The sequence below is a fragment of the Molossus molossus genome, unplaced genomic scaffold (assembly GCF_014108415.1).
Source record: "Molossus molossus isolate mMolMol1 unplaced genomic scaffold, mMolMol1.p scaffold_m16_p_2, whole genome shotgun sequence".
NCBI lineage: Eukaryota > Metazoa > Chordata > Mammalia > Chiroptera > Molossidae > Molossus > Molossus molossus.
Window position 1 is genome coordinate 135,628,515 of NW_023425355.1, and position 22,782 is coordinate 135,651,296.

The 22,782-nt window shown below is 39.5% G+C and overlaps 1 protein-coding gene across 1 annotated transcript in view; it reads left to right on the forward strand.

Moving 5' to 3' along the window:
- Positions 1-22,782, forward strand: part of ADGRG2 (adhesion G protein-coupled receptor G2) — a 123,836-nt gene that overhangs the window by 92,927 nt on the left and 8,127 nt on the right. The window contains exons 12-26 of the mRNA XM_036270248.1: positions 507-546; positions 1,015-1,052; positions 2,303-2,397; positions 2,951-3,017; positions 3,509-3,897; positions 6,465-6,636; positions 6,818-6,974; positions 7,828-7,971; positions 8,637-8,759; positions 9,383-9,428; positions 9,554-9,657; positions 10,453-10,574; positions 13,152-13,420; positions 20,096-20,195; positions 21,003-21,286. Coding sequence (XP_036126141.1) covers positions 507-546; positions 1,015-1,052; positions 2,303-2,397; positions 2,951-3,017; positions 3,509-3,897; positions 6,465-6,636; positions 6,818-6,974; positions 7,828-7,971; positions 8,637-8,759; positions 9,383-9,428; positions 9,554-9,657; positions 10,453-10,574; positions 13,152-13,420; positions 20,096-20,195; positions 21,003-21,286 — 2,150 coding nt within the window. The remainder of the gene's footprint in view (positions 1-506; positions 547-1,014; positions 1,053-2,302; positions 2,398-2,950; positions 3,018-3,508; positions 3,898-6,464; positions 6,637-6,817; positions 6,975-7,827; positions 7,972-8,636; positions 8,760-9,382; positions 9,429-9,553; positions 9,658-10,452; positions 10,575-13,151; positions 13,421-20,095; positions 20,196-21,002; positions 21,287-22,782) is intronic.

Genomic DNA, 22,782 nt, shown 5'->3' on the forward strand with positions numbered 1-22,782 from the left:
GAGTATGAGTGGAGGAGAGGAATGAGGGAAATTCCTAAAGAGAAGTTGTGAGGAAGGGAAGACAGGGCTGGAGAGTGCCAGAGGGCAGGCAGGGTCAGCTGGAAAGGGAATGAAGAAGAAGTCAGAGGCCCAGGGCATCCAGGGTGAGTGGCTGGCCTATCTCAGAAATTTTGCCTCGGGCCAGCCAGCTCTTCCTCTGGCCCTCTGCCAGAAGCTGCCTGGGAGTTGCAATAGCTTGATGAATAACAAGATTGTTCAACTATAATTTCTATCTTGCAACTGTTGGCTAGTGCCAATACAGCTTCTGTCTGGTTAGTTTCCCTTGTCATATAAATAATTTATTTTTCCCACATAGGAATCGCTTATTATACTCAGTGTTTCTTCAAAGCGAGCACTGCAAGCAATAAATACTATATGCTTAATGTATTTGCTAAAAGTCTAACTTGTTTTGAATTTCACATCACTGATAGTCTCTTTCATGTCAATTTTTCTCATTTTATTAACAGACGATCAGAGCTCAACAAAACCCTGCAAACCCTAAGTGAGGTAATCATAGTATACCCTGTACCTTGTTTATAATTGTTGTTATTTTGGGGAAAGCTTTAAGTCCCTGGGGAGATATATATTCAAATCCCCCCAAATCTGTCATGTAAAAGAGTCAATGGAACTACTGTTCCATTACTCCAAAAATCAAAACTAGGCACAATGGATGGACATTACAAGGAGGTGGATTTTTCTTCATGTAAAACTGAAAATATTTTAAAACAAGAGCCCCGGGAGAATGAGCTCTCTTGAGTGATAGTGAGTTCCCTGACACTAGAGGTATCTAAGCAGAGTCTGTATAGCCTGAATAGCTTTGATCATATGTCAGGAATCTAATAGGAATGTGAATTGGATGATCCCTAGGGGTTCTTGTGGCTCTAAGAATCAGTGATGCTGTGATTAGTCCAGGGTTGTCTTGTCTGACACTTTCAACTGTCAAAGTAACATATATGATTTGTTTGTTTATTTCAGACTTATTTTATAATGTGTGTCACAGCAGAAGCTCAAAGGTCAGTTATTTTTAATACTTTTATAAATATTATTATTCCTCTACTCATGAGAAATAAAATATTGAGGAGTCTTAGCGCAAATTCAAAGGCATCCTTCTAAACTAAATATATATTAATGACATTTTGGATATATATTTTTATTCTTCCAAACACTCATCAATATGTCACAACCATTTTATCATTTCTTTGTGAAGCACAGAGGGGTGGGTGATGTTGGGGCTGCTGGCCTCTAGTTCTATGAGGCTAAGGATCATCAGTGTCCTTAGCCCCAAGGGCCACCAATATGACCAAGAAATGGCTCACAGTGGTCCAGTCAGGGTGAAGGACAGTCAGAGAAGAAGGAACACAATTTGGAATATGGGAGAAGGAGATGGAGGAAAATTTGGAAAGAAAGAGAAAAGAAGAAATTAAAAAGTGTTTGCAAGGGTGAATCAGAAATTGCCTGACAATTATTTGATGTTGCACAGATTATCGTTTTAAACTGTGTCCATTGGTTGTCCTGGCTGCATAAGTTACCAGTTTATAGGTCAATAAACTCATTACCTAAGCCTTGAGCATTCTGTGAGAGTAAAAGTCCTAGAAAGTGACAGATTTCTACCATCAAATTATTCATTGGTACAAATAATGGCAAGTCTTCCATGATTGTACATCAAATCCCTATCCACTATACATATTTAATTCATTTCACTTAACCTCTTTTTGTTCTTTGCAATATTAATATTTTCACCTAAACCAAGACTAAAGTAGAAACAGAGAGAAGCTAAATCCCTACTTATCTGATCATCTAGATTGGATTGCCAGAGAGATTTTGCATTTAAGAGACCTTAATATTTATCTAGACTGGTATTTGAAAGGGCTCCTCAGACGGAAACTCAAATGCCTACAGATACCAGGCAAGTAGCCAGGTGGGGGTAAGACTCTAGATGTCAAGATGCTTGTCTTTTCAGCCAAGTTCCTCCCCTGCCTGTTCATTGTACAGGCAGGCAAAATGAATCAGCAGCTGTGTGTGGTCAGAGGGTCTCTGGTTTGCAAACTCTGTAAATGTAAATCTCTATACATTTCTTATCCTATAAGGCCTTTTGGACAAAGTTCAGACCATGGTAGCTGGGTGTTTACAAGCTCATAGGATGACACTGCAAGTTACACGTCTCTGTCTCCTTTCCTCACTCTAAGTGTGAAAAAGCAATTACAAATACGTAGATAGGTTTCCAATTTAGTAACATTCTGGTTGTATATTTTTCTCTTTACAGCACAATAAATTGTACATTCACAATAAAACTGAATAAGACAATGAGCATATGTGCCATAACAATGGCTTTGGAAAGAGTAAAGATTCGTCCAATGGGTAAGTTGTTTCTGTCTTTATTGCTGTGTTCATTTTCATACAGCTTTGATGTGTTCTTTATACAACTGAAAATATAATTAATAAATGTATATATGTTACAGCTTTCTGTTTTGACTCCTTTGTCCTTGACAGTTTTTAGGGAACTCTAAAAGGTGATTTTTTTTCCTGCTTTCTTAATAAAATTTCTGTATACTGTATTTGAAAACATGGTAAACCCTGTTGAGAAGGAGAGATCTATTTGCAGTGTTCAGTCACTTGCTGCTGGGATCTGTTTTCTTCTGAATTCCTCTTAGAAGTTGCTGAAGAGCGATTGATATTGTGTGCATATAACCCTCCCCAAAATTATTCACTCAATATTTTTGAGCATCTACTATGTATGTAATTGTCAATATAATGGCATCTAATTTATTTTAGCACCTGTTTTAGACAAATGCTCTTTAAAATGTCATCAAGTAAGAACCGTAATACTTGATGGATCTATCTTGCCTTATTCTTCTTGACCGTGCATTTTCTCTCTCTCTCTTTTTTTTTTTTTTCCTTTTGTCTCCTCCAGAACAGTGTTGCTGTTCTGTCAGAATACCCTGCCCTTCCTCCCCAGAAGAATTAGAAAAACTTCAGTGGTATGTAGCAAACATGCTGACCCTTTTCCTAAAAAAATAATATTGAATTGCCATGTTAGCTAAGGAATTTGGAATTTTGACAATGAATAGGGGCTTTCAATTTCAGCCCTTCTCAAGTGTTACTGCAAATATTAATCACTGAGGATCTTGTTAAAATGCAAATTCTGATCAGTAGGTCTGGGCAGGACCTGAGATTCTGCATTTCTAACAGGCTCCCCAGTGAAGCCAATGCTGCTGGTTCATGGACTCCACTTTAAGTAGCAGGGGTCCAGACTGTAGAGCAGTGATCCTCAGGCCTGGCTGCACAATGAGATCATCTGGGGAGTTTTAAAAACACTGATGCCTGTCTGTCACTCTCAGAGATAGTGATATCATTGGTCTGGGGTGCAGCCCTGGCTTCCGGGTGGTATCAGATGGTTGCCAGAGGAGGAGATTCACTTCTCTGTAACTCATGTGTGTCTCACGTGCATCTTTCTGATTCTTTCCTTTAGTGACTTGCAGGATCCAATTATGTGTCTTGCTGGTGGTTATCCACGTGGCCCACCAGTTTCTTCTTCTGGCAATTCCATCCAAGTTGCTCCTCAGGCCACGACTCTTTCCCGAGTCTCCAGTGCCTTCTCTTTAGCTGAGCCTCTAGATCATCCACCTGTTGTCACCCAGAACCCAAAAGGGGTGATTCACCTTCCTTCTCTCCAGTCTTCAACTCCCATAGCTTCTAGCTCTCCTACTGATATGCTCTCCCAATCTGGAACTACCTCTTCCCCTAGTCTTCAAACTGATCTTTCCCGCACCCTGCTACCTGTGAAATCCTCACTTCCCTCTCCCACCATGTCTACCCCCGTGAATATCATCACGACCAGCACACGTCCTGACAAGACAGGTAAATATGAGGAGCCAAGTTGCTCCTATGTTTGTTGTTAATTCTGGCTACCTGAAATGTAGCTGCCAGCCTGCCAAATCAAGATATCTGTAATAAGATCACATTGAGCCTTTTTTTAATGGTGTCTGCTTATTTCAAGAGTTTTCTTTCAGGCATTTATATAACATAGATATGGCTGAGTGTAATTGTTTTGACCAAGAATGGAGAAATAGCTCTGAGGCAAGCACATATCTCATTTTATTGAGCTGAATTATTTCATAGGTTTCTTTCTCCTACAAAAGGTTTCTGGGTCACTGTTTTTAACATTCTGGAGAGAAGACTTTTGAACTGTAAAACACAGAAACTCCATTTAGATAGAAAACAAAACAAAACAAAACAAAAAACTCGGTTGTTCTTGAAAATGAGTCAGTCACAGAGTGACAGAGCTGGGACTGAGCCAAGGAAGGTAACCACAGGAAAGGAGAAACATTCAGAAGGCCTAGGCATGGATCACAGGCAGTGTGATCTGGGATAAGACATTTTGCTCCTTCCAACTCAGCCTGTTCTACTTAAAGATAAAAATGATCACACTAACAGCACTTGGTTGAGAACAATGACGTGCATGAGAATGCTGTGGAAATTGCAAAGGGCTCCCAGAAACCAAGTAGGTTTAGGAGTAAAGGATAAAGGGAAGAAGGAAGGAAGCAGAAAGAATTCTGGATACTCTCCAGAGTTTCAATTCAGTGAGTGAGAAGTAGGTCTTCCTCTAGAATTTAAATGGTTCAAGGCAAAGTCAAATTCTTGGTGGCATGAGATTGGAGCTCAGGTTGTGGTCCCCGCCTCTTCCACCACAGTGCCAGCATCCCCAAGAGATTTAGAACTTCTGCCTAATGACTTGTTATTTCTTCAAATTTGTACTGTTCTCTCTTAATAATTTAAAAATAAATATGGACATTTTAGGCCATATAAAATCATTGGGGTTTTAGGCAAGAGAAAGTTTAATGGCTGATGAAGAATAAAGTAAAATTGAAGTTCATTAACCTGAGCCTAAAATGCCCACCTTTCCAAAGCTATCCCCTTTGACCCTTAGAATCAACCTAACAGGCTGTACAGAAAAGCCAGCAAGGTGGCCTCTTGCACCTGTACTTCCACTCTCGACACTTGGGTTTCAGGCAATAAGACAACAGAAGCAAAGCGGCATATGCATAAAAGATGTGTTGCGGTATTACCTGGTAACTAAAACATAGATATAACTCAACGGTTCCACAGGAGAGAAAAGATGGAATATGATATTCTCACAATGACTTACATAACACAATGACTAGTAAACAACCATGCATAAGAATGGCTAGACAGAAACTTGGGAGCATTTTGAAGTCTTGAGTGAAGTGAAAATAACAAGAAATACTTTGCACACCATATTTATAACAGTGTGGTATAACACATGATAAAGATTAGAAAGGAATATACAAAATAAGATATTAAGTGTCTAATTAAGAGACCTTTTTGTTGTTAGACAGGTTTGTATGATTGTTTTCCAATTAAAAACACTATTAAAAATCAGACTTAGCCCAGCTGGCATGGCTCAGTGAGTTGAGTGTTGTCTCATGGACTGAGAGGTCCTGGTTCAATTCCTATCAGGGCACATGCCCAGGTTGCGGGCTCAGTCCCCAGTAGGGGGCGTGCAGGAGGCAACCGATCAGTGTTTCTGTCACATTGATGTTTCTGTCTCTCCCTTCCTCTCTCTTTAAAAAAATCTATAAAAGCATATTTAAAAATCAGGCTTACAGCTGATAGTTTGGCTATAATTTCATAATATTCTCTTTTCCACAAAAAGCACTTCTAGTTACTCATATAAATTCCTGTATGCATGATATAAATGAAATACAAGTATATTTATGCTTGTATGACTATACACTAGATATACTGATGTGCTTTTACATTTTTTTTTAGTTAGGTTTCTTGAAGTATAATTTACACACAGTAAAATTCATCCAATTCCTATGGATGAATGGAAATTGTATAGTTAGTTCTATGAGGTTGAATAAACATGTAACTGCCATCAAGTTATATAACATTTCCACCACCCTCAGAGTTCCCTCATATCCCCTTGTAGTCAACTTCTTACCCACTTTTCCCATCCCCTGGCCACACTGATCTGTTTTGTTTCCCTCTACTGTACTTTTGGTTTTTCTAGAATGTCATATGAAGAGAATCATACAGTATGTAGCCTTTTGAGTCTGGCTTTTTTTCCCCACTTAACATAGTACATTGGAGAATTGGAGATCCAATTGCATGTATCAGTAGCTCATCCCTTTTCATTACTGAATAATATAGTCCATTGTATGGATGGACCACTATTTGTTTATCCATTCTGCAGATGATGGACATTTGGTTTGTTTCCATTTTGGGACTATCATGAAAAAGGCTGCTATAAACATTCATGAACAAGTCTTCTTAAGACATGTTTTCACTTTCTTGGGGTGAATACCTAGGAGTGGGTTTGGCAGATCACAGGGTCTATGTTTCTTTATGAGTGATTTTTTTTTCATTATGTGTTCATAAAGTGATTTGGCTCTCTGTTGTAGAAACTGTTCACACCAGCAGCATCACTGTTTCTGACCTTGAGAACCAAGTGTCTCAGATGGAGAAAGCTCTGTCCTTAGGTAGCTTGGAGCCTAACCTCGCAGAAGAAATGATAAATCAAGTCAGCAAACTCCTTCGTTCCCCACCCGCCTTGCTGGCCCCCCTTGCCCAGAGGTATGACTTAACAAACTGGCCCTATAGTGATAACGATGCTTCTTACATAATTAATTATAGCCAAGTATTTTTATCCCCTACAAGTTTCATACTGACTTGTTAAGTTGCTACTCTGTGTTCTGCTTAGACTGGGGAAAACAAAGTGGGAGTGCTGAATTTGAACTGCCACTTATCTTTACAGATTGCTAAAAGTAGTGGATGACATTGGCTTACAGCTGAATTTTTCAACCGAGACCATAAGTCTAACCTCCCCTTCTTTGGCTCTGGCCGTAATCAGAGTGAATTACAGTAATTTCAACACAACTACCTTTGCTGCTCAAGACCCTGAAAATCTTCAGGTACATCCTAATTTAGTGTGGATACAGCCTTTTCTTGTATATGATTTATCATGTCATATATCTTATGATTTATGATAGTCTTGTGTATGTATATGAGTATATGATTGAGGCAATTGCTGCTTATAGTCAGGTGTGATATTAAAAATATTTAACATCTAGAACAATGAGTCACCACAGAATTAAAAAAAAAAAACCTGGTCTTGGCTGGAGCAGGATCTCAGAGGTCATTGTAGCACCCAGTGTTAACCCTTTAGCAGCTGGATTGTGGAGGTTGGGGGTGTGTGTTGGAGGAAGTGTCTGGCAGAGGGTTCTGGGTAGTTGGGAGAGAGCAGGGACATCAGCTACTTATCAACCCATTCTAATATTTTAACAAGTGTTATGACTACACTGGTGTGAATAGAGGGATTGGGGGCTGGAAACATCCAAGTAAAACCAAATCCTTCCTATTAATTTAATTTTATAGTCTTCCCTTTATAAGTTTAGTGCATGTGGTTCTATGAAGACTTTGCCCTAACAAGTCACCAAGTTGGTGTGTTACTGCTGTGGTCTTTCTGGGATCTGCAGTTATCCTGCACCCTCCCCAACTTTATTGAGATATAATTGACTTATAATATCCTGTACTTTCTGACTGGTTCAGTGTATACTTAATTTTTTTTCTTTCCTGCTCCAAGGCCTCCTTTCCCCATTACATGTCCCTTCTAATTCTGTAGCAGAGAAACAAGAAATGATTATACATAGAGACACCACAGATAAATGCCCCTATATGTTCCTCCATCTTAATTAGTTGTTGTGTTTTTTAACTCCTCATTATACTAGCCCTTGACATTTTTATTATCTTTTACTTGATTTTCAGGTTTCTCTGGAAACTGAGGCTCCTGAGAATAGCATTGGCGTTATTTCTTTGCCCTCGTCACTGATGAGTAATTTACCAGCTCATGATATAGAGCTAGCTTCCAGGGTTCAGTTCAACTTTTTTGAAACACCTGCCCTATTTCAGGTAAAGTTGCTGCTAACTGGTTTTGGTTTAGGTTTTAATTGGGAGTGGAGGACTTATTTTTTTTTTTAATCCTCATATATCTCAAGCCTGTTGTAAGTCAAAAGAATTGCTGAAAAGCTGCAATTTATTTTTCAACAGGACCGAATAGTGTTAGTGATGATATATAACAATAACTGATTCTTAACATTTAGCAATGCCGATCACTATCCTAAGCACTTCGAGATATTAACTCTAATCCTCTCAACAGTTCTGTGAGGAAGAACCTATTAAACTACATTATTATTCCCATTTTACAGAGGAGGACATGGAGACAGAGAGGTTAAGTGACTTGCTCAAGGATACACAGCTCAAATGGCTTAATTCCGTGCTGCTTTGACAGCACATATATTAAATGACTTAGTGTTATGTCCCCTTTAAGATTCATGAATGTCCCGTTAGGTCAATCTGTGAAATTTAACTTGGCATTTAGACCTATGTACAGCGCAAAAAGCTCTGCTTCTAATTATAGTCCTTGGGAAAGTCACTTGACTCCCTGGCCCTCAATTTCTGACCTAGGTTGCAAAATAAACATGTGAACTAAATAATCCATAGGGCCCTTCAACTCTAGAACTCTCTGATAACATTTCATTTTCCCTTGCCATCTTGTTGATTCTTTGATGTGCTAGGACCCTTCCCTGGAGAACCTGTCTCTGATTAGCTACGTCATATCATCGAGTGTTGCGAACCTGACTGTCAAGAACTTGACAAGAAATGTGACGGTTACATTAAAGCACATCGACCAAAGCCAGGTGGGAGAGTCCTTTCTGGGCTGTTCACTGACCAGAAGAAACACCTTGTACAAACTATACCTGGAAGACTTGGCCTGAAAAAGGAGATCCAGCAGAACCTTAAAATTCAGGGCAGTGTGTAAGAGTAGAATCACATAGTCACTCCGTTGGGTTTTAGTATGCCTAATAACTGACCACCTAATTTCCAAGAAGGAGCAATGCAAAAGTAAGCTCTTATCACTTGCCAAATTTCAGTGCATTTCAATCTGTGGTTGCAGGTCTGATCCTCACCTCCAAAGAGAAAACATCTCTCAATTCAGTTCACACTGAGTATCATCTATGATCTCACTACACAAAGTGGAGTCTACAGACTCCTGGGCCCCACTCCAGACCCACTGAATCAGAATGTGCATTTTAACCAGGCCTCAAGGTGATTCCTATGCACAGTTGCTGAGTTTATGAAGTGCTGACCTATATAAAACTCAGTTGTTTCTAGGGACCAGTATAAAACAAGAAGTCTCCAAAAATTAAGAATGAGATTCTGAAATTTTTTTTAAAATCATAGTTTTTCTTTCCAATTGCTTTTCAGTTTTTTTTTTTCAGTTCAGTCAATTAATTATTTGTGATATATCTTTCTACTACAGGATGACTTAACAGTAAGATGTGTATTTTGGGACTTGGGCAGAAACGGTAGGTTCCAGTCATACCTTTTTCAAAGTCTTGAGTGGGTGGAGGGAGGGAGCGTAGGGGAAAAAGGGCAGTCATTGGTGCTGTGGCCTTGCTGATGGAACAGATACTCTTCCCAATGCTAACAGGTGGCAGAGGAGGCTGGTCATCTAATGGTTGCTCCGTCAAAGACAGGAAGCTGAATGAAACCATCTGTACCTGTAGCCACCTCACGAGCTTCGGCGTCCTACTGGTAATATCCCCACACTAACTGGCTTTAAATTCTGGGTCTGAGGGGCAGCTGGGCATCATGATGTCTAATCTTCTGGATGACTTTGATAGATCAGCAGATATGATATTGTGGCAAAATTATTAACCAATGAAATTACTCTTCTAATAAGCAAATGCACTTGAAGGGCAATACTTGAACATGGAAGTATTTTTTTCCTGTTCTATTTTTACATTTAAGTTTTACTCATGTAAATAGCTAGGAGGACTAGGGAATTCAGATTAAAATAGATAATAAAAATCATTTAGTTTGTAATGCACTTTTACATTTTTATAAAATGCGTTGACATAAATTATCTTATTTAAATCTCCCCAAACAGTCCTGCAAGGTAGGTAGAATAGGGCATTGTTGTTGTCATTTTAATGAAGTCAAAATTAAGACTTATTTGTTAGATAATTGTTCACAGTCATAGAGCTAATAAATATGAGCCAGAAGCCATATTCAAGTCTTTAGACTCCTAGCCCAGTGCTTCTCTAGTGTACCGTAAGATACTGATCAAGCAATGGGCTTTGGAGTCAGCCAGACCTGAATTTGATTCCTGGCTCCTCCACTTCATATCTGTGTGACCTTGGACAAATTACTTAACCTCTCTGGGCCTCAATTTTATTATCTTTACTTAATGATAACAATTGTGGGTACATTGTGGGTTTGAATGAACTATGGATGGGCACTTAAAACACTCACTCAATATAAATCATGACTCTTTTATTTACTTTAAAATATTTGGTTTTAAAAAACAAACAATATTTTATTTTCTAGGACCTATCTCGAACATCCTTGCCAACAGCTCAAATGATGGCTCTGACGTTTATCACATATATCGGTTGTGGACTTTCATCAATTTTTCTGTCAGTTACTCTTATAACCTACATAGCTTTTGAGTGAGTATCCACATCTGGAAACTTAGATTATAGGATACGGTGCTCACCTCCATTGCCAAAATATATTAATAAAGTGCACTCCTCAGCTTACCTTACCCTGTATACCCATCTAGTGGAATCACCTATATGTAAAATTCCATGGTACTTTTTGGTTTATACACTTGATTCCTTCCATTTGTCTATGTACTCACTGAAGGCAGGGGTTGTGTCTTAATCATCTTTGTACCCTAAAATGATACGTGGTACAGTGATACCTCGGTTCTCGAACGCCTCGGTTTTCGACCAAATGGAGATTCGAGAAACTTTTGTCTCGGAATCCGAACAAATATTTGGAACTCGAACTTCCGAGATGAGCCGAATGGCGTTCATTCGGCCCAGCGCACCTTGCTTGCGTCATCAGTGTGAGTGCAGAGAGAGAGAGTCACACTTTGTGGAGTCACGCTTTCCTATTGGTTTCATTGCTTCGGTTCTCGAACAATTCGGTTCTCGACCGTCCTCCTGGAACGAATTATGTTCGAGAACCGAGGTATCACTGTACTTAGTTGACAGTGAAATGAAAGATGGATGAAAACCCCCAAACCCAACAGCTTACAATTTGAAATAGATCATAGATCCTTATATAGCATAAGAGCTATGTTTAATATATTATGTTGCTAAATTATACCTAGCAAACACAAAAGATTAATACATTAACATGTGTCAGCTGAAGAAGAATAAAGAATGTAAAGCCTCACTGAAAAATATAGATACTTGATAAGTGTGACTTTGTAGGTCAAAGCACAAATGACATTCCAAGTAACAGCATCTTTTTCTCAGCTTATAGAAGGGTCCCTTTGGTCACTTTTTGGGGGGAATTTCAACAAATTATGTTGGAAAAGAAGAAAATAGGCACTTTTATTACATTAACTAAATGAAACAATATGTAAGTTCTGAGATGTAGATTTTGGACCCTGATCAAGAAATGCATAAATTTACTTTGAATGTCAAACTTATGGTCCAGCTGTGACTACAGATATTCTAGTGGACCTTTGAAAATATTATTGAGACTAAATTACCATAAGGCCAGCCATTACTCAGAATGATTTCACCAGATCTAATTTTACACACATAAACATGCACATGTCATCAATTAGCTGTATTTTCCTATGCCTGTTTCATTTAGCTATAGTTTAAACCCTTCTTTCCATGATCTCATTTTAACTAATAATGTAAGATAACAGGGAAGTCTGGCTATGTTTTAAAGATCTGAACATAGGAACCTATTGTATGAGAAGCAGTAGCAACGCTTCTAGAAGTAGTTTCGGAGAAATGGTGGGGGGTGCTCAGTAGATTCCACTACAAACTATTTAAAAGGATGGGTCAACGGTCAGCATATAAACTGTTCCACCAACATACAAACACAAATTTTCCATATGGTTCCACTGATGATTCTTTTTAGATTTTTTTCTTTGTTGTTGGTTTTAATGTCCACACACACACTCAAAGATAGGAAATTTGCACATATACAATAGTCCCCCCTTATCCACGGTTTTGCTCTCTGCAGTTTCAGTTACCTGTGGTCAACTCCAGTTCAAAAATATTATATGGAAAATTACAGAAATAAACAACTCATAAGTTTTAACTTACATACTGTCTTGAGTGAGTAACGTGATGAAATCTCACATCATACTCCTCCATCCTGCCCAGGACATGAATCATCCCTTTGTCTAATATATCCATGCTGTATACACTACCCGCTCATTAGTCATTTAGGAGCCATCTTGGTTATCACAGTACTTGTGTTCAAGTAACCTTTATTTTACTTAATAATGGTTCTAAACCATAAGAGTAGTGATGCTGGCGATTCATATATGTGAAAGAGAAGCTGTAAAGTGCTTCCTTTAACTTAATAAGACAAGAAAAATCATATGCTGAGGTTGCTAAGATCTAAAGTAAGAACGAATCTTCTATCTGTTAAATTATGAAGGAAAAAGCAATTTGTGTTAGCTTTGCTGTTGTATCTCAAACTGCAAAAGGTATAGCCACAGGTGCATGATAAGTTCTTAGTTAAGATGCAAAAGGCATACTGTGGGTGGAAGACATGAACAGAAAATGTGTTCTGATTGACAGAAGTATTGCTCCAGAAAACATTGAGCCTATATGAAGACTTTACAAGGGATCTCCTAAAACATGTGACACCAAGCCAAGTAAGGGATGTTAACACATATCCAGGAATAGGTTTGGACTGAAAAATATAAAAATTACTGGAGAAAGAGAGACACCACATTCACATAACTTTTAATACTATATTGTTATAATTGTTCTATTTTATTATTATTTTTGTTAATCTCTTACTGGGCCTAACTTATAAATTAAACTTTATCATAGGTATGTATGTATAGGAAAAAAACATAGTATATATAAGGGATTGGCACTCTCCACAGTTACAGGCATCCACTGGGGGTCTTGGAATGTATTCCCTGTAGATAAGGAGGGACTACTATAGGTATTTGCCAAAGAATAAAAATTGCTTAAAACTTATATATGGGCACATAAGGGGAATATGATGCTAATTCTTTTCTTGTCCTTTCCTTTTAGAAAGATCCGGAGGGATTACCCTTCCAAAATTCTTATCCAGCTTAGTGCAGCTCTGCTCCTGCTGAATCTGGTTTTCCTCTTGGACTCGTGGGTTGCTCTATATGACATGCGAGGCCTCTGCATCTCGGCAGCTGTATTTTTGCACTATTTTCTCTTGGTCTCATTTACATGGATGGGCCTAGAAGCATTCCATATGTATCTGGCCCTTGTCAAAGTATTTAATACTTACATCCGAAAATACATCCTTAAGTTCTGCATCATCGGTTGGGGTATGTATAATCTGCTTGCACATTACCTCGGCTTTCTCTGCTTTTACTCTAGTGTTTTGATTTTTAATCACATAGAGACTGATGAAACAGGTCACACTTGGCAGATTTCTAAAACAGGCTTATTCTCCTTACATGTTGCATTGCCCAAAGAGCAACTTTATCAAATCTCTTTCTAGAACACCTGCATATTTTCCCTGGATTGGTTATGAACATAAAACTCTTAGGAGGACTTCCAGTCAATATGGTGGAGTAGGCAAATGCAGCACTCACATCCTGCCACAACCACATCAAAATTACAACTAAACTGCCTGGCCTGTGTGGCTCAGTGGGCTGAGTATCATCCCATGAACTCAGAGGTCCCAGTTCAATTCCTGGTCAGGGCACATGCCCAGGTGGCAGGATTGATCCCCAGCAGGGCCGTGCAGGAGACAGTTGACCAATGCTTCTCTCTCATCAATGTTTCTATATCTCTTTCTAAAAAAATCAATAAAAAGACATTTTAAAAAATTACAACTAAATTACAGAACAACCATCATTGAGAACCACCTGAAGTCTAGCTAAACAGTAGTCCTATAACTAAGGATATAAAGAAGCAATGTGACACTGGTAGGAGGGGCAGCGACTCGGAAGGAGCTGGTCCCTCCAGTGCAGGGGCAGCAACTCGATGGAAAGGTGCCAGGAACATACGAGACGTACTGAAATGTCTGGCTTCAGTGAGGCCTGGATAAGCAACTTTCTCCCAGACAAAAGTGCTGGCAGAAGCCATTGTTCCTTTGCAGATCCCTTCCCCTACAGGCAGAGGTGGGCAACATATCTGAGGCTCCATCAACCTGGCTAATACTGCTCATCCTGACCTGGCAATGTCCTGAGACCCTGTCCCACCCAACTTGTGGGCCCGCCCAAGCTGCTTCCAGTGGCTTTTCAATTCAAAGGCCTGTCTTGGCTCATGCTGAAGACTTTACTAAAACCTCTCAAAGGTTCACAAACCCCAAACAAGCAGCATCTGGCCTCAGTGCACTCCATACCTCTTACTAAGCAGCCCCAAGCCTGGCACTAATGATAGCTGGCTTCAGTTCTCAGCTTAGCCTCTTCAAGGCACCTCCAAATCCAGTAAAAGTGGCAACCATCTGCAGATCACTTTGTAGCTTATAATGGGTGGCCCTGGGCAGGGCACAGGCGATGGCTGACCTTGGCCTGCACCTCCGGGAAGACCCTAGAGCCAGCGCACCCAGTGGACAGCTTCAGACCATGCCAGAGCACCATCCAACCACATCCACAAACAACACACTCAAGGGGCAGACTAAAGTAAGTCCTGCTCTGTGGGTGGGCCCCTGCAGAGTGGCTCCTCCACTATAGTCACAGTCAGTCCTCACAGCTGGTCATCTTGGGGGTTAATCCCTCCCACTGACGTGCCAATAGTAATCAAGGCTCAACTACAACAGGAAGGTGCATACAGCCCACACATGGGGCACACCTGGAGTGCCCAGCTCAGGTGACTGGGGAGGCTGTGCCATTGGCCCCATAGGACATCTACATAAGGTCACCCTACCAAGACTGGGAGATGTAGCAATCTACAGATGCAGAGTTCAAAACACTGGTTATAAGGATGCTCAATGAACTTAGGGGAAGAATAGATCAACTTAGTGAGAACTTTAACAGAGAAATAGGAAACATAAAAATGGAGATAGAAACCAAAAAAGGACCAGTCAGAAATGAAGAATACAATAACTGAAATGAAGAATATACTAGAAAGCATCAACAGTAGATTAGATGAAGCTGAGGATTGAATCAGCAATTTGAAATATAAAATAGCAGAAAACACCCAATCAGAAAAGCAAAAAGAAAAAGAACCCCCCCCTCCCCAAAATGAGGATAGTGTAAGGAGCCTCTAGTCTAGGACAACATCAAGCGTAAGCATACCAACATTCACATGATGGGGGTGCCGAAAGAAGAGAGAGGGAAAGGAATTAAAAACCTATTTGAAAAAAAATAATGACAGAAAACTTGGCAAAGGAAAGAGACACACAAGTCCAGGAAATGCATAAACTCACAAACAAGATGAACTCAAAAAAGCCCACACCAAGGCACATCATAATTAAAATGTCAAAGGTTAAAGACAAAGAGAGAATCTTAAAAGCAGCAAGAGATAAGCAGTTAGTTACCTACAAGGGATCTCCCATAAGGCTGTCAGCTAATTTCTTAACAGAAACTTTGCACGCCAGAAAAGATTGGCACAAAATATTCAAAATGATGATAAGCAAGGGCCTAAAACCAAGATTACTCTACCAAGAAAGGCTATCATTTAGAATTGAAGGACAGATAAAAGGCTTCCCAGACAAGAAAAAAACTAAAGGAGTTCATTACCACCAAACCAGTATTTCAAGAAATGTTAAAGGGTCTTCTTTAAGAAGAAGAAAGAGGGACTAAAATATGAATAAAATAGCAATAAATACAGATCTATCAACAATTACTTTAAATACAAATGTATTAAATGTTCCAATCAAAAGACACAGGGTGCTGAATGGGTAAGAAAACAAGACCCACACATAAGCTGTCTGCAAGAAACTCACTTCAAATTGAAAGACACACACACAAACTGAAAGTAGAAGGATAAAGAAAGATATTTAATGAAAATGGAAATTAAAAAAAAAAAAAGTTGAGGTAGCAATACTTATCCCAGACAAATAGATTGTAAAACAAATGCTATAGTCCTGGCCTGTGTGGGTCAGTGGGTTGGATCATTATCCCATGCACCAGAAGGTAACAGGTTCAATTCCCAGTCAGGACACATACCTAAGTTGCGGGTTTGGTCCCCAGTCAAGGCATGTATGGAAGGCAACTGATCTCTCTCTCTCTCTCTCTCTCTCTCTCTCTCTCTCTCTCTCTGTGTGTGTGTGTGTGTGTGTCTCCCTTCCCTCAATAATAATAATAATGATAATAACAATAATAATAATAAATAAAATGAAGGCTATAACAAGAGACAAAAAGCACACAGAAATTCCACTTCTGGGTATTTATACAAAGAAACCCAAAACACTAATTCGAAAACACATATGCATCCATATGTTCATTGCAGCATTATTTACAACAGCCAAGATAAGGAAGCAATGTAAGTGCCCATCAATAGACAAATGGATAAAGAAGAAGTGGTACATATACAAATGGAATATTACTCATCCATAAAAAAGAATGAAACCTTGCCATTTGCAACAACATGGATGGACCTAGAGGGTATTGTGCTGAGTGAAATCAGTCAGACAGAGAAACACAAATACCATATGATTTCACTTACATGCAGAATCTAAAGAGCAAAATAAAATAAAAATAAAAACAGAAACAAATTCATAGATAGATACAGAATTGCCAAGGGAGGGAGTTGGGGGAGCTGAGTGAAAAAGGTAAAGGGGTTAAGAAGCACAGAATCAGTGCCCTGGCTGATTTGGCTTGGTGGTTAGAGTGTCAGCCCGTGGACCAAAGAGTCGTGGGTTCGATTATGGTCAAGGGTATGTACCTCAGTTGTGGTTCGTCCCTGGCCCTGGTTGGGGTCATGCGGGAGGTAGCCTATCGATGTGTGTCTCTCACATTAATGTTTCTTTCTCTCTCTTTCTCTCTCTCCCTTCCTCCCTCCATCCCTCTATCCCTCCCTCCCTCCCACTGTATCTGAAGATAAATGGAAAAATATCCTCAGGTGAGGATTAAAAAAAAAGAAGCAGCACAAAATTGTCATAGGGATGTAAAGTATAGCATAGGGAATATAGTCGATAATATTGTAATAACTATGTATGGTACCAGATGGGTATTAGATTTATCATGGTGATCACTTCATAAGTTATATAAATGTCTAAGCACTGGTTGAATGCCTGAAACTAATATAATATTGCACATTAACTGTAATTGAAAAATAAAAAATATATATTTTACTAAAAAAAAATTATTTGAGGTTAGAGTTCTGAATTCTCTTGGTATCTCCAGCAACTAGAATTAGAGCTGGCACACAGAAGGTGCTCAGTAAATTGAAAAGTTTAACTTGGTAATAATGAAGGCAAACACTTAGTCCCTAAGCTCCCAGCTAACCTCACTCTGTTCTGTACCTCCCAGATATCACACACATGTGTGATGGCATGCTCAAAAAGGCAGAGTGAGATAATGTACAGATAAAACCTAATGTAACTTCATTGCCACACTGGCACAATATTTCAGATCATGCCACCTATTGGTGGTGGGTCACAAAGTCCTAGACACCCCAAAGATCTTGAAGATTTCTTCATTCAACTACCCATCAAATGTAGGAGCCTCCTCAACTTGTCTAACCCTTGATAAAAGATACTCTAACCTCTGCTTGAACACTTCTACTATTAGGGGAGCTCATAACCTTTGTTACAAAACAAAATTCAACTGAGTAAATTTTAAAGATCTTATTGGCTTTTTTCAATGATTCATGAATTGAGCAGCATCCAATCTACCAGATTGATTGGCACTTCAAGGAGCTGTCCAAAATGAAAGATTTTTATAGGCAGAAGGAAGCAGGGACAAAGATGTTATACTAGACAAAAACGCAGGTTGCTTTCTGCAAGGTCACTTTCTTTAGGGGATGACGGGGGTCTATCAGGCAGATTACCTAACTAGTGCTGATAAGGCAATTCCTGATTGACTGGTGGAAGACTCCATTTCTGGGAGAGCGGAAACGTAATTAAGTCTCCATTTGGTGACATGGGGCTTAGCATAAGCAACTCCATTTGGGGCCCGTTGACTTATTTCTAATACTTTATAAGGCAGCCAGTAATGGTTTTCTAAAGCTCTACAGTTCTATTTCTCTATTGAGTTCATTTGGCACTTACCCAGTGGTCTTGGTTTTACTCTCTCAGGCAAAACAAAGCAAAACAAAACAAAATGACCTGAAATCTTTTTTATTTTTCTTTATTGATTTTAGAGAGAAAGGAAGGGAGAGAGAGAGAGAGATAGGAACATCGATTGGCCTCCTCCTGCATGCCCCCTACTTGGAATTTGGCCCACAACCTGGACATGTGCCCTGACTGGGAATCGAACCAGTGGTCTCTTGGTGCATGGTTTGACACTCAACCACTGAGCCACACCAGCTGGGCACCTGACATTTCTTCTACCAAAGAGTCCTTTAGATAATCTATAAAGATAATCTATAAGTAATATATAACATTATGAATAATGACCCATTTTTCAATGTATTTTCACACAAGTAACCCCATGAAAGACAAGTCAGTAAGGTTAGCAAGGCAGTTATTGCTAACTCCAGGTGAAGAAACCGACTCAGAGTGATGACATAATTTACCCCAATTCACACATCTCGAGACCAGCCAAGCCTGGCTTTCTGATTTCTTATGCATATCCCTTCCAGTGTCTTACAGATGCAATCCCTCCCAAACTCCCTCCTCTTCCTCAGGCTAAGTATTCTTCCAAATATTCCCTACACAACAGGATTGCAGACCCTTTACTACCCTTGTCACCCTGTGTGTCATTATATCTTTGTGAAGAATAAAAGAACACCTTTCCAGAAAGATAAGACACTTTGTCCCAGAAAAATAAGTCACTGCTCCTGACACTGGCACAAATTCTTTAATCTTTGTAGAATCCTGAAAGGTCTATTCCATTGTCAAGGACTAGCTCCACACTCTCGATATCTTATTTTTAGGAAAGTGTCTCACTTTGGGAGTCATATGTCAGTGTATCCAGAAGGTACAAATATAAAAGAGTTAAATGAAATATTATGTTAGATTGTCCTAGGAACCCCAAGCTATCTATGAGAATGAATTGTGGTTTTTTTTGTTGTTGTTGTTTTTTAACATCCCAGAGCCTTGAGATTCGATGTCAGGCTGGTCTTTATGAGGTGTCTGCATGGGGTTGGGTGGAGGGTGATGGGAGGGGTAAGAAGGACTCCTTCCCAGCCAAAAACCATTTTAAGCTGGGAGTCGCCTTCTCATGGGCCTCCTCATAGTGGAACTGCCTGTGGGCCCTTGAGAAATCCAGCATAGTGGCAGTCATCACCCCCAAATCAACCAGGTCAGGCTCCTCAATCCATCAATGGGTTCCAGATAATCAGTCAAGGACTTCTGAGTTCATAATGAAAGATTTGCCAGGAGTTGCTGGTAATCCTAAATCGACCATGACTCGCATTTTGCTTACATTTTGGAGTCCATTTTGTCTCCCACGTGACACTTAAAATTACATTCCAGGCATGTATAAGATAAGGGTAACATTAGCCCTGTAGAGGACAAACCCTGAAATCTCAGGAGAAGATACTTTCTTATTCATGTGCAGTCCAGTTAGCAGGAGCAGAGGGGTCTCTGGTCTTGTAGTTATTTAGGATCCAAGCCTCTGGAGTCTACTCTGTCTCAAAACAGGGCTTTCGAGATCGTTCTGAATTTGGGAGAGAGTGGAGGATCTCACAGGAAGTTTTTATGTGACAGGCCTAGAGGTGGAGCAGATCATTTTTGTCCATATCCAACTGACCAAGACCTAGCCACCTGGGTGCAAGGGAGCTAGGAGATGTCCAGCTGTGTGTCAAGGAGCAACAGAGACTAGATTTAGTGAACAGTTCACCAGTCCCTTATGCCAGAAGAAAATAGACTGTGATCTCTACTCTTTCTTCTCACCACCTTTGGTTTTTAGAACTATGTGTGACCAATGTTTCCTATCTTCCAGGAGTACCAGCCGTGGTGGTGACCATTGTCCTGATTATAGCCCCAGATAACTATGGGCTTGGATCCTATGGGAAATTCCCTAATGGCTCATCAGATGACTTGTGAGTACCAAGCCCCCAAGGGAATGTTAAGTGAACTGGAAAACAGACTTCTCTAAGAAAGTGGAAGATCTAATCAGCATATCAACTCCAGCTCTCACCTAATAAAACAGTAACATTTACAGCAACATTCACAGGTTGTATATATATAAAGTTAGATAAACTAGTTGGAAATGCCATACTAATTAAGTATTAAAAAACACAAATTGCCCTGGCCAGTTTGGCTCAGCGGTTAGAGCGTCGGCCTGCGGTCCAGAGAGAACTGGGTTCGGTTCCCGCTAAGGGCACATACTTCGGTTGCAGTTTGTCCCCGGCCCTGGTTGGTCGTGCGGTTGGCAGCCACTCGATGTGTCCCTTCATGTCGATGTTTCTCTCTCTCTCTCCCTCCCACTCTATCTGTACAAAAAATGGAAAAATATCCTCGGGTGAGGATAAAAAAACAACAACAAAAAAAACCCACAAATTAAAAGGAACTATTTTGAAAATACTTTTATAAGCCTCTGATAAAAATGAAATAATAGTTACATTATATTAGTAAAGACTCATGGAATAAAGTCACTAGTATTCAAAGGGAGTGAAATCTTGAATGTTATCAAAGAATAATTTTTAAATACTTCCAGCTACCAAGTGTCCTAAAATAAACTGTTTTAGGTTTTTTTTTTTCCTAGAGGTATAAATGGGTTTTATCATTTTCTTCTCTTTTTTACTTGTAGAAATGTTTCAGTAAAATGATATAAATTCACTGCATCATTTTGAACCATATTTCAGCATTGTAATGTGTTTTCCCATTTTTCCCTCTCCAAATTACAGTTGCTGGATCAACAACAATGCTGTATTCTATATTACAGTTGTGGGATATTTCTGTGTAATATTTTTGCTGAACGTCAGCATGTTCATTGTGGTCCTGATCCAGCTCTGTCGAATTAAAAAGAAGAAGCAACTGGGAGCCCAGCGAAAAACCAGTATTCAAGACCTCCGGAGCGTTGCTGGTCTTACATTTTTACTGGGAATTACTTGGGGCTTTGCCTTCTTTGCCTGGGGACCAGTTAACATCACCTTCATGTATCTCTTTGCCATCTTTAACACCTTACAGGGTAAGCTCTACAGTACTCAATCTGTACTGAATGATTCTAGTTGAACTTAAAAACATAACTACTAAAAGAGTATCCTCAAAGTGGTGTATTTAATTGCTTAAGATATATTTGTGAAAGGGTGCTTTGAGACCCTTGGAAGAAAGGTGTTCATTAAATTCAAGAAGTGATACCCTTTTCCTCCTTTTCCATCATCTCCCCAAAGACAAAATACTGAGGGGAACCTGCCAGGGACTCTTTCTAGGAGTCAGTTACTCTTCCTTCACATGGTTTCTTACTTAACAAAAAAAACAAAAACAAAAACACTTTTTATTGAAATAGAACATCCACACAGAAAAGTACACATGCCATAAATGTCCCTGTGAGGTCTCACCACTCTGACCTCCTTGGGCTGTTTGACTGGGAGATAATGATGAATATGAAGTCAATAGACAGATCCAAGTGGCAGCAGACTGGCCCAGTAGCTAATCCTGAGAAGTTGCTCTGCTGGGACATGCAGCAGGAAAGGGTCAGGCTTTGTGTGTTGCCCTTTCTTCAGAGTATCCCAACTGTTAATGAAGCCCAGCTGTAGTCATTTCAAACTCTCTTAGCTATATTCTTTGGAAGAGCTAATTACTAATTCCTTTAGACCAGTGTTATAGAAGACTTGTCAGCTCTGATTAATTTTTAATGGAAGAACAGTACTTGGCATTAAAAGCCAAGCAGCCTAATAGGTTTACATTACAATAACAATAATTCATGTCCCTTGTTCCCCTTTTATTCCAAATCCTCTGTTGGGATGCCTTTTAATTGCATTCTCATCTGCTTGTTTTCATCTTTTCCTATTGCTTTTAGCTCCCATAGCATCCTCCTATTGTTCCATCAGGCAATAGATCAGTTTGCTTGTTTTCAAAGAAATCCTAACCTGAGACTGAATTCAAATGTCTAACTTAGCTGTTGGTTCTTATTTTATTTGGAGGGAGCCAGTTGATATGCTTGTTGGTTACATAAAGTTGTTCACTTTAACCTACAGTGTACTAGTTCCTGAATTGGTATACCTAGGTGTTGCACTACATAGTATTAAATAGAAAAGTTTTGCTTGCCAACAGTGGCATGCTATAAGTAAGAGACACTTTAAGAGAAAAAAATATATAACAAACAAGTGCTGGTGAGGATGTGGAGAAAGAGAACCCTATTATATTGCTGGTGGGAATGCAGACTGGTTCAGCCACTGTGGAAAACAGTATGGAGTTTCTTCAAAAAATTAAAAATGGAACTGCCATTTGACCCAGAGATCCCACTTCTGGGAATATATGCTAAGAATCCCAAAACACCAATCAGAAAAAAATATATATGCACCCCAGTGTTCATAGGAGCATTATTTACAATAGTTAAGATCTGGAAGCAGACCAAGTGCCCATAAGTAGATTAGTAGATAAAAACGATGTGGTACATATACACAATGGAATACTATGCAGCTGTAAGAAAGAAGGATCTCTTACCCTTTGTGACAGCATGAA